The sequence below is a fragment of the Octopus bimaculoides genome, chromosome 14 (genome assembly GCF_001194135.2).
Source record: "Octopus bimaculoides isolate UCB-OBI-ISO-001 chromosome 14, ASM119413v2, whole genome shotgun sequence".
Lineage (NCBI taxonomy): Eukaryota > Metazoa > Mollusca > Cephalopoda > Octopoda > Octopodidae > Octopus > Octopus bimaculoides.
In genome coordinates, this window is record NC_068994.1 from 37,126,982 (window position 1) to 37,137,509 (window position 10,528).

Sequence of the window (10,528 nt, forward strand, 5' to 3'; positions counted from 1 at the left end):
ATATATATATATATATATATATATATATATATATATACACACATACATATATATATATATATTTATGTGTGTGCCTTTGTTTATGTTTGCCCCTCACCATCGCTTGACAACTGATGCTGGTGTGTTTATGCCACCATAGCCTAGCAGTTCAGAATAAGTACTAGGCTGACAAAGAGTAAGTCCTGAGGTTGATTTCTTAAACTAAAAACAAAAACGTTTAAGACAGTGCTCCAGCATGGCCACAAATGATTAAAACAAGTAAAAGAATAAAAGAATGTATGTGCGCGCATGTGTGTGTGTGTGTGTGTGTGTGTCCCACCACTGCTTGACAACCAGTGCTGATGTGTTTATGCCCCCATAACTTAGCAGTTTGGCAAAACAGAACAATAGAATAAGTACAAGTTTTTTAAAAAAACGTGCTGGGGTCAATTTGTTCAACTAAAAATATATATATCATCCTGGGTCCTGTATGTGAAGTTGAGCCTCTTATAAGCTTTAATGCTCTAAAAACTTTTTTCTGAATATGTGCTGCTGAAACTGGGGAATATTTAGTACACCCATGCATTTTTTTATGTCATCAATTACAGTATTTGTTAAATTTTTTTTATTTCATATTGTAATTGGTGGATAATTTCGTTGTTAATTACAGGTTTTCCAGTAGATTAACCCCTGTATTTCTGATGATGCAAGGGACAAAGAAGTACTTGTAACAAACAAAAGAATTTGTCTCAAATATCGTAAAGGAGTTTGTTTTGGTGAGTATCAGCTTTTCAGCTTTGTGCAAATGTTTGCATGCTTTACTGATACGCACTAGTGAAACACACACACACACATGCACAGGCACACAGACACACTACACACACATGCACAGGCACACAAACAAATACATACATATTCATACACACACGTAAACACACACACACTCATATGCTCACACACATGCACACACACACACATAAGCACACCACACACACAAACTGGCAGAGTTGTAGCATTGCATGGAATGATTCGATGTATTTTTTCAGGCTCTCAGATATCCATTGTTCTGAGATCATATCCTGTTGAGATCAGCCGATATACTTCCCTGTGTTGTTAAAAAAATAAAAATTACCCGGCACAGGTGTGACTGTGTAGTTAGAAACTTGCTTCCAAACCACATGATTCCAGGTTCAGTCCCACTGCGGGGCACCTAGGGCATGTGTCTTCTACTACGGTCTCATGCCAACCAAAGCCTTGCAAGTGGATTTGGTAGACAGAAACTGAAATAAAGCTGCTGTATATGTGTGTGTGTGCACGCATACCTGTGCGTGTGTGGCTGTGCGTGTGTGTGTGTGTATGTGTATGTGTGTGTGAGTCTTTGTGTCTGTATTTGTACTCCACCATTGCTTGACAACTGATGTTGGTGTGTTTATGTCCCTGTAACTTAGTGATTTGGTGAAAGAGACTAATAATAGTGGAGTTGATTCATTTGACTACAAATTCTTCAAGCTTGTATCCCAGCATGGTCATAGTCTAACGACTGAAACAAGTAGAAGAAAACAAAGGTTACTGAAGATATCGGTTGGCACAACAGTAAGAACATTGGTTCCAGATGCATTGCACAGTATTAGTTCTACTCTTTGCATTCTAATTTTATGGCTTACTAGTTCCAACCAATTTGAAACAATCTGGCACCTTGGGTACCTTTTGCAGAATCGTCACTGTTGCAAGCACTGAAGCCAAGCTTCTGGTTTCAAGATACATTGGTGCTGGTACCACATAAAAGCCACTGTGTGGTGGTTGGTATTAGGAAGGGCATCCAACCATAGAAATCATGCTAGAACAATGGAGCCTGGTACAGCCCCTGGCCTTACTAGCTCTGGTCAAACCATCCAACCTATGTCATCATGGAAAATGGACATTAAATGATGATGACGACGACGATGATAATGATGATGATAATGATGATAATGATTCCTTTCTCACTTCCTTCAACTAATCTTGAGCACAACCTTCTCTCTTCTCTACGTCATCGTTTCCATCATCATTTAATGTTCACTTTCTCATGTTAGTTTAGGTTAGATAGAATTTGCTGAAGCAGATTTTTTTTTAGGCTTGGATGCCGTTCCTGTCACCGACCCTCACCTGTTTCCAAGCATGGCTGGACATGCTTTTCATGGAAGACAGGATATGAATAACATTGCTTGTATGACAGCAATGCCCATCTACAGCCATCACATGATGTCAAGACACGGGTATGCACATGCACACACACACACACACACACACAGACATACGTACATGCAGTTATGCAACACAAATTAGCACTTAATCCAATACTGCATAGTTGGGAAGCAAGTTTCTGAACTACACAGTCAGTCTTAAAGATAAAAATATAAAACACATTCACATACACATTAATGTGTGTGTGTGTGTCTGTGTGGATACATTGAAATCTGTAGAATTTCAACAGTTTCTAACCACTGATTTCCACTCACAAGTTATTGGTCAACACTACTTGATACAGTAAATAAATATGTATATTTATATATTTATTGGAATTTATATACCATGAATAGGAATCACTTCTACCACTTCTACTCACAACTTACCCTGGATAATGGAACTGCAACTCTAACATCATTATACATTTTCATTTTTATTTCTACATTCATTCTCCTATTTCTCTTTATACTCCTTACTCGCTTCCTTTTCCAAAATAACTCCTCATATTGAACTCTAATATTTTCCTCTATTTAACCATCACACATTGTCTCTGATGAAGGGATACTCCTAATATCTCAGAATATATATATATATATATATAATCACAGGTGCAAGAATGGCTGTGTGATAAGAAGTCTGCTTGCCAACCACATGGTTCTGGGTTTAGTCTCACTGCATGATGCTTTGGGCAGTGTCTTCTACTATAGCCTTGGGTCTACCAAAGTTTTGTGAGTAGATTTGAATGGTGGAGCCTGCTGAAAGAAGCCCTTTGTATCTATATCTATAAAACTCAAAATATCTGTGTGTGTGTGTGTATGTATGTGTATACTTTTTATACGTTTCCACATTTTTCACATGATTTTGATGAAATTCTTTTTATTAAATGGCAAATTTACCCAGGCAGGTCACTGCTGCATTACTGATGCCTAGAGATACCCCTTTCAATAAAACTGAAGGGACCCCATCACTTTTTGCAAAAAAGGCAAAAGGTGCACACAAAAAAAGTTTTTACAGGAACGTCTGATTTTTATAATCTTGGTCTCAAAAGGATTGTCATGTTGCGATATTTCAGACAAATACTTTGACACTATCTTGGGGCCTCACATTTCCAAGAAAATTGTGGAAAACTTTGAAAAAAATCGATTTTTCGCCTTTTTGCAAAGTTACACAGTAGAAAACTTTTTACTAGAAGGTCAATTTCCTCATGTTATTGAAGCAACAATTCTTATGGGTTGTGGCATCAGTGACAATGTCTTTATACCCAGGATACCTTTTACTCCATCAGATAAGCAATGTCCCTGTCCCCTTGCATCGATTTCAGTTCCCTCTTTGACTTTGCCTTGCCATGTCCATCAACAAGTCCCAAGGTCAAACACTAATAACAACAGGCCTCCATTTAGGCCAACCATGCTTCTCACACGGCCAATTATACGTCGGTTGCTCAAGAGTCGGATGCAAAAAAATTCCTTTTTGTGTTTGGACTTGAACGCCAAAACAAAAGTTGTCATCTACAGTGAGGTGCTGTAGGCCATCCAACATACTGCAGCTTCCCTGCCGAACAGGTTTATGGTGCGTGAGTACTATTGTCATTCTTTCAAAATTACCTGTTTTTCTTAAGTCTTTTTTTAATTTTGTCCACTGCAGCTTCTCAGTCTCTTTGCAGATGGCTTGAGTTTTGGCATTACTGCATTTTATGTGAGCGAAAAAGGATGTTTATACCTGTATACGGTTAACAATCCTTTTCAGGGCTATTGTGAGAACGATAGCACAGCCCTTTTCAGTGCTACTTTACATTCAATTGTTGCACCCCCTGAGATGCTCTTGTGGCTTCTCCAGGGCTTTTCACCCTGTTGTTACTACTTTATTTAAGGCCTATGGGAAAACTCACTTCTTCCTCAATCTCAATGTTTGCAACTTAACACAAAAAATATTCAAAGAAATGTACAACAACAAAACAAAAAATGGTAGAGCCTATTAAGACCATTGCTGAGTATTTAATACCCAAGCGACACCGAGTAATCCTGCTAGTATATATATATCTGTATATATATATATGTGTGTGTGTGTACTCAAATATGTGTGTGTGTACATGTATGCATAGCAATGCACATACTTAAAATAACATGTTTATGGGTGCTGTTATTTGCTTGTATGTGTATTTCTGTGTTTAAGTGCAGACGTAGGTGTGTATACCAATGCTATATATTATTTTTGTAATTCATTTTCATTCTTATTCTTGTAATATCATTATCAAATATTAGATAATCTTAGAGGTAGCAGCAACACCAGCAGCAGCAGTAGCAGTGGCGGCGGCAGTGGTGGTGGTGGTGGTGGTGGTTACGGTGGTGATAGTGGTAGTAGTAGTAGTAGTAGCCAACTTAACTTCATCACCATCATGCTGAATGCTGTTATTGCACTGATAAATGGTTAATATTATCAGCACTGCTACCACCAACAACACTACCACTACAACCACCACCATCATCACCACTACTACTACTACCAACACCACTGACAACCTCACCAACAACACCATCTCTGTCACTGACACCACCACTATCATTACTACTACTACTACTACTACTACCATCAACAACTACAACATTATCACTATCAACTTCACCAATAACAGTACCACTATCAACAACATCATCACTACCATCAACAGCAACACCACCATCAATACCACCACCACTCCTACCAACAACAACACAACCGACAATACCACCACCACTACCACTTCCATCAACAATCTTACCACCAGCAATACTGCCTCCACTACCATCACCACCACCATGTCTATCATCTTCCTTCTTATTTCATTATAATACTATCTTGATTAAAAAAAAATGTAATTAGAATATCAATCTGATGGATACCCAAGTTTTAACTCAGTCTAATCATTGTTCCCATCAAGGGGCCTCTCTATCACAGGTTCCAACTCCCAAATGTATTGATATCAACAAAGAGAAATTTCTGGTAAAGCAATAAGAATCAATGAAATTCTGTAGTTCCCATTAGAATTAATGAAAGTACTAAAAGCAAACCATCTACTCAACATACAATTAGCCTTACAAATATTTGATTAGTGCTACGATAACAGAACACCGGAGAGCTTCTGAGAACAACCAAACTCATTCATCAATTAAAAGTAATGTAAATGATACATCAGCATTCAGTAACTGATTGCAGAAAGAAACCTCTTAAGACATTAATATCTGTTATAGCAAGAATGCTCTAAGTAAAAGCTCCACTAGATAATTTGTGAAAGCAAACCAAAACTAGGTAATTCTAGAAAACTATAACTTAATATTTTACCACACTAGGAGTTGCTATGATAAAGTAAATGTCATTAAGATTTAACAAAAATTTGGAATGCCTTAGGCAAGTTACTTCCACTTTCAGAGCTACATGTTGTGTGTCAATGATGAATCTTTGAAAATAAGTCATTTTGATTTGAAAAGAAGTTTAAATTTTCTAAAATGTATAAAACTGTGTACATAAGGAGAAAATATATCATTTTAAAATATTGATTTAATGAGTTTTAGTGTCATTTTCCTTTGTTTTTGTTATTTTTGTAGTGAAATCATTTACATACAACTGTGAAGGCATAAGATAAAAAGGTGCTAAGAATTGTTAAATTACATGAATAAAATGTTGGTACATCTGTTTGAGTGTTCTTAATTTGTAATTTGGCATACCTGGAAGCTCTTCATAGTGTCCTGTGTCACCTTCACTTAAACCATGTCCACTATCAGCACAAGAAGATATTGCAGATAATTCACTAATACGTTCTGGGACTGTAACTGTATTGTCTTTTTTACCAACACCAGATATCACTGAAGACTCATGTGAAGAAAAGGAGAGAAGTTTCAGAAAACAACCTCACAAAATACAAAAATCTGATTGCATGATAAGATTACAAGAATCTGATTATAGAAAAAATATACACATCATTGCATAATGGGATACCATGCATATCACACAAGAAGGTATCAAACCGGATAATATAACAGTTATGATAACATGGTTGTAAAACAGCATATCATTTATAAAAATATTATATATTGTGTTTTACCCATGATGCTTAGGTGTTGCTCGCAAGCAAGTATGATCTGGTGGCTTGTACCACAGTTCCACAAATTGTTTTAGGTGTCTATGTAGCCATAAGCAGATATATATCCTTTCAGTCCTTCTAATCTTGACTCAGGTGAACATTATGACCATGAAAGCTCGAGGGAAAGAGGTCAGCTGCTATTAATTTTCATCTGAATAAATTTGAGCAGCATGAAATCATGTCTTGCTCAAAGACGATGCAATTCCTGGCCAAGGAATCATACACATGACCTTATGACCATGAGCCCAACATCTTAACCATTAGGCCACATGCCTCTACTCCTCAATAACATGCAGTAAAACAGTATATTATTTATGAAAAGATAAAATATTACACACTCTGTCACCCTTGCCATCATAAATACCACTAAGAAATACCATCATGAATATTGTAATTAATTAAATAGCAAATAGATGGTTATGCTTTTGTTTTCTTATTGTTTCTTATTTTTAGCAGTAGCTCTCCCTTTAAACAACTATTTTCCTGAAGTTTTAAATCCATCTTTAATTCATTTGTTAATGGAAACCATTCCTTCTATTCTCATCTTATGCTCACATCACTATAGTCTTCACTTTACAAACAGCACTTATTTCCTTAACTACACTTGGCTCCTTATACCAGAGACTCACTTTATAAATATACCACATTATACTCATAATAAGGTGTGAGAAGATATATTAATCTAATTTCAGTGATGAGGGAAATATTTTTGACAAAGTCTATATTTTCCACTATAGTTTTACAACCACAAAGTGCCATACTTCCCAGTTCCTCTCCTTGCATTTTACTCTTTCAGATGAAAAGTAAAACCTAAACCAGAAAAATATCATCTTAAAAATATTGTTTCACATAACATGATATCACACAGCAGGATATCATGTAAGTCATTGTACAATATAACGTTATATCAGATGTCATCATCATATAGCATGACTTCACATAACAACAATACTATATATGAAATCTTTATAATATGAGATGCATTGAAATTTTAGAAACATATTAACTGCCTGCAGTCCTAAAGTTGTATTATTTGAATTAAGAAAATGAGAAATGCTAATTATTTTTAATTTAAGTTTGCATCATATTAAAATAAGAATTAATTAATTACCTTTCATTACAAGAAGAAAAACAAAAAACTTTTCCATAGAATTATTGAAAAATTCTAATAAAATGTTCATCAATGAAAGCATGACTTAAAGGTGAAGAGTATTTTAATTTGCCTTCTGTTATGTAAATAACTTTAAATTAGTTGAGTGTAGAATTGTTTAATGTATGCCTAGAGGTTTTGTTGTTTATATTTCACAATCTTCCATGCATAGATGTAGCTGTATCATTATTTTAAGGACATACCTGATGTGTCCATTCTGTAATATCCTGGAGATGTATTCCTGAATTTGAAACTTTCCAACTATGTCCTGATTCATAACCTGACTGTGGTTCTCGTCTTGGTAATGTTGATTGTGAATTTCTTGTATTGGCAAGATCTGTTACCATAGTAACTGGGGCATCATATTGAGGTGATATTTGTTCACAAACATAACCTGATTGTATTCTTTGATCTAAAAATTTGTTAGAATCATTCACACCACCATGATATTGGACATTTCGGCGATTTTTTCTATGAATAATACAGATTGCCATAGAAACTACAATAGCTATTGATATTATTACAGCCGCAACTACAATAATAATCACAAGGTTTAGATGTATTTTATCATCTGACTGTGTGTCTATTGCTGTGAACATTTTTGAAGTCTTATTACTAACAGTCAGTATTAGTGAAAGATAAGTTGTTGCAGAGAGCACTGGTATGCCACCATCTTTCACAACAAGTTGAAGATCATATGATCCAGCATCATTTTGATAGACAGGTCGGGAAAAAGACATCACACCTGTGTATGGGTTCACTGTGAACAATTGTTTATCATTTCCCCCTTGAATTTCATATCGTAGAAAAGCATTGACATGACTGTCTCTATCAGAGGCTCTTAATGTTGTGATGTCATGCGTGCTTTTGGGTTGGTAATAAATATCCAGTCTGAAAGGGTTGACACTAGGAAATGTGAAATAAGGAGCATTATCATTTTCATCCATGACTTCCACAATAACCTTTGCAGTATTGTTAAGTGATGGTGAACCATTGTCTTTTACTATAACTTGCAATTCATAAATATCTTGTTTCTCTCGATCTAGTGACTGTGTTGTTGAAATAAATCCAAAATTAGAAATCTTAAATGGAAGCATGTTTCCTTTATTGCTGAACAAAAAATATGACAGTTGACCTCCAGCTCCCAGATCAGGATCAGTAACTTTTATGAAGCCAATTGGAAAATTTGGCTTCTCGTTTTCATAGGTAAGAAATTTGAAAGTGTCTTTCATAAATTTGGGTTGCATATCATTGATGTCAGTGACTTGAATTGAAAACCTTTTAGTTGTTTCCAGAGATGGTGAACCTTCGTCTTCACATACAATTGTAAAATTTATATGGCTCTCTGTTTCTCTGTTTACTTGACTCTTTATCACAACTTTGTATTTGTTTTTCCCTAAGCTTTGAAGTTGCAGTTTATCATGATGAAGACTGCATGTCACTTCTCCATTATGTCCACTGTCACTGTCAGTTACCTTCACATAGGCTATGAAACTACCAACTTTGACACCCTCTGAAATAGTAACTTTGTTGCCTTTAGATTTGGAAACAAATTTCATTTCTATTTGTGGTGCATTATTTTGCTGGTTGATCACATTTATAAGAACAATTGTAGTTGAACTTAAAGGTGGAACTCCACTATCAGTTGCTTCAATGAAGAGCTTATATTTTTGCCTTCGTTCAAAAGAAAAGTTATCCCATAGGAAAATTTCTCCAGTTTGTTCATTTAGGTTAAAATATGATTTTGCAAGTTCTGAAGTTTCAGAGCTGAAATGATATGTAATTTGGCCATTTTTTCCATGATCTAAATCATTAGCAGACAAAGTAAGAATCGGTATATTTTTCTGGTGTTGGTTATTGATAGTAACATTGTAAGTGTTCTGAGTGAAAATTGGGGAATTGTCATTTTCATCTTTAATGTCTATTAGAACTTTTAAAATTCCTTGTTTGGAAGGAGATCCTCCATCATTTGCAATAACACGGATACTATAGTTGTTCTTCTGCTCTCTGTCAAGCTTTTCTTTCAGAATGATACCAAGTTTTGAAGTTCCATCGACTTTTTTGGAAACTGATAAAATGAATGGGTCACTCACACTCTTGTCAAGTCGATAAGAAATTTTAGAATTAGAGATACCATAATCTCTATCAACAGCATTTGGTATTGATTTAGTTGTACCTTTGCCATCTGTTTCTGAGAACTGGAGATGGATTTCTTTATTTGGAAACATTGGAGAGTAGTCATTGATATCTTCAATGACTATTTTGATTTCTAATATTTTGAAGAATGACAACTTGTGTTGAACTGCAACTTCTACCATTTTAAAACATTTAGCGTTATATTTGCACAGAGACTCAGTATCCAAGATTTGAGCTGTATATAGTTTCCCGACTTCAGTCACATTAAATAGGTGATTATTTCCATTCAAGTTTTCATGCAATTGACTGAATGTAATCAAATTCCTGTCTTGATGTGGAAAACTGTCAGCAAATTGTGTATCAGCAGCTATGTCCCCAATGTAAGTTCCTGGGGACATTCCTTCTTCTACATAGTAGATAAGGTCTACACAATGAGAAGGTTCTAGAAGAAACAGCCATAAACACAGCTGAGCCAACATAACCTTGTGGAAATTTTTCATCTAGAATAAATTAAAACCATTTCAATCAGTGCTTTCAGAAATTACAACTATACATGAAAAGTTGGTATATTAAACAGACTTCTAAGATCTCATGGTTATTTTAACAAATAATAATAATAATAATATATGCTCATGTTGCCTTTGTAAATACAAACAACTACAAAATAATGTGTTTTTTTAAAAATATTTCCAAACACAAAATTATCTTTTCATTATTGACAAAGATGGAATTGTTGAGAAGAAAGTATAAAATAAGAAGGAGGATATATATATATATATACATATATATATATATATATATATATGTTTATACATATAAAGATAAAAATATTAGCTCCATTTCTTTCTTTCTTTCTTTTTTCTTTGCTTTCCTTCCTATTATTGAGCAAGGCAACAATTACAATCCATTTTGCCAGAAAG

At 34.9% G+C, this 10,528-nt stretch overlaps 1 protein-coding gene across 6 annotated transcripts in view; it reads right to left on the reverse strand.

Moving 5' to 3' along the window:
* The window catches only part of LOC106874474 (protocadherin gamma-B4), a 134,000-nt gene that overhangs the window by 120,197 nt on the left and 3,275 nt on the right, over positions 1 to 10,528 (reverse strand). For 2 of the 6 annotated variants that reach the window (XM_014922211.2, XM_014922212.2), the window contains exons 2-3: positions 7,676 to 10,108; positions 5,907 to 6,051 (exon numbers count right to left, since the gene is read on the reverse strand). In XM_014922211.2, the coding sequence (XP_014777697.1) occupies positions 5,907 to 6,051; positions 7,676 to 10,108 (2,578 nt within the window). Of the gene's footprint in view, positions 1 to 5,906; positions 6,052 to 7,433; positions 10,109 to 10,528 lie in introns of those variants that run through there. The other 4 variants (XM_014922214.2, XR_001410012.2, XR_001410013.2 and 1 more) reach the window with 4 other exon arrangements.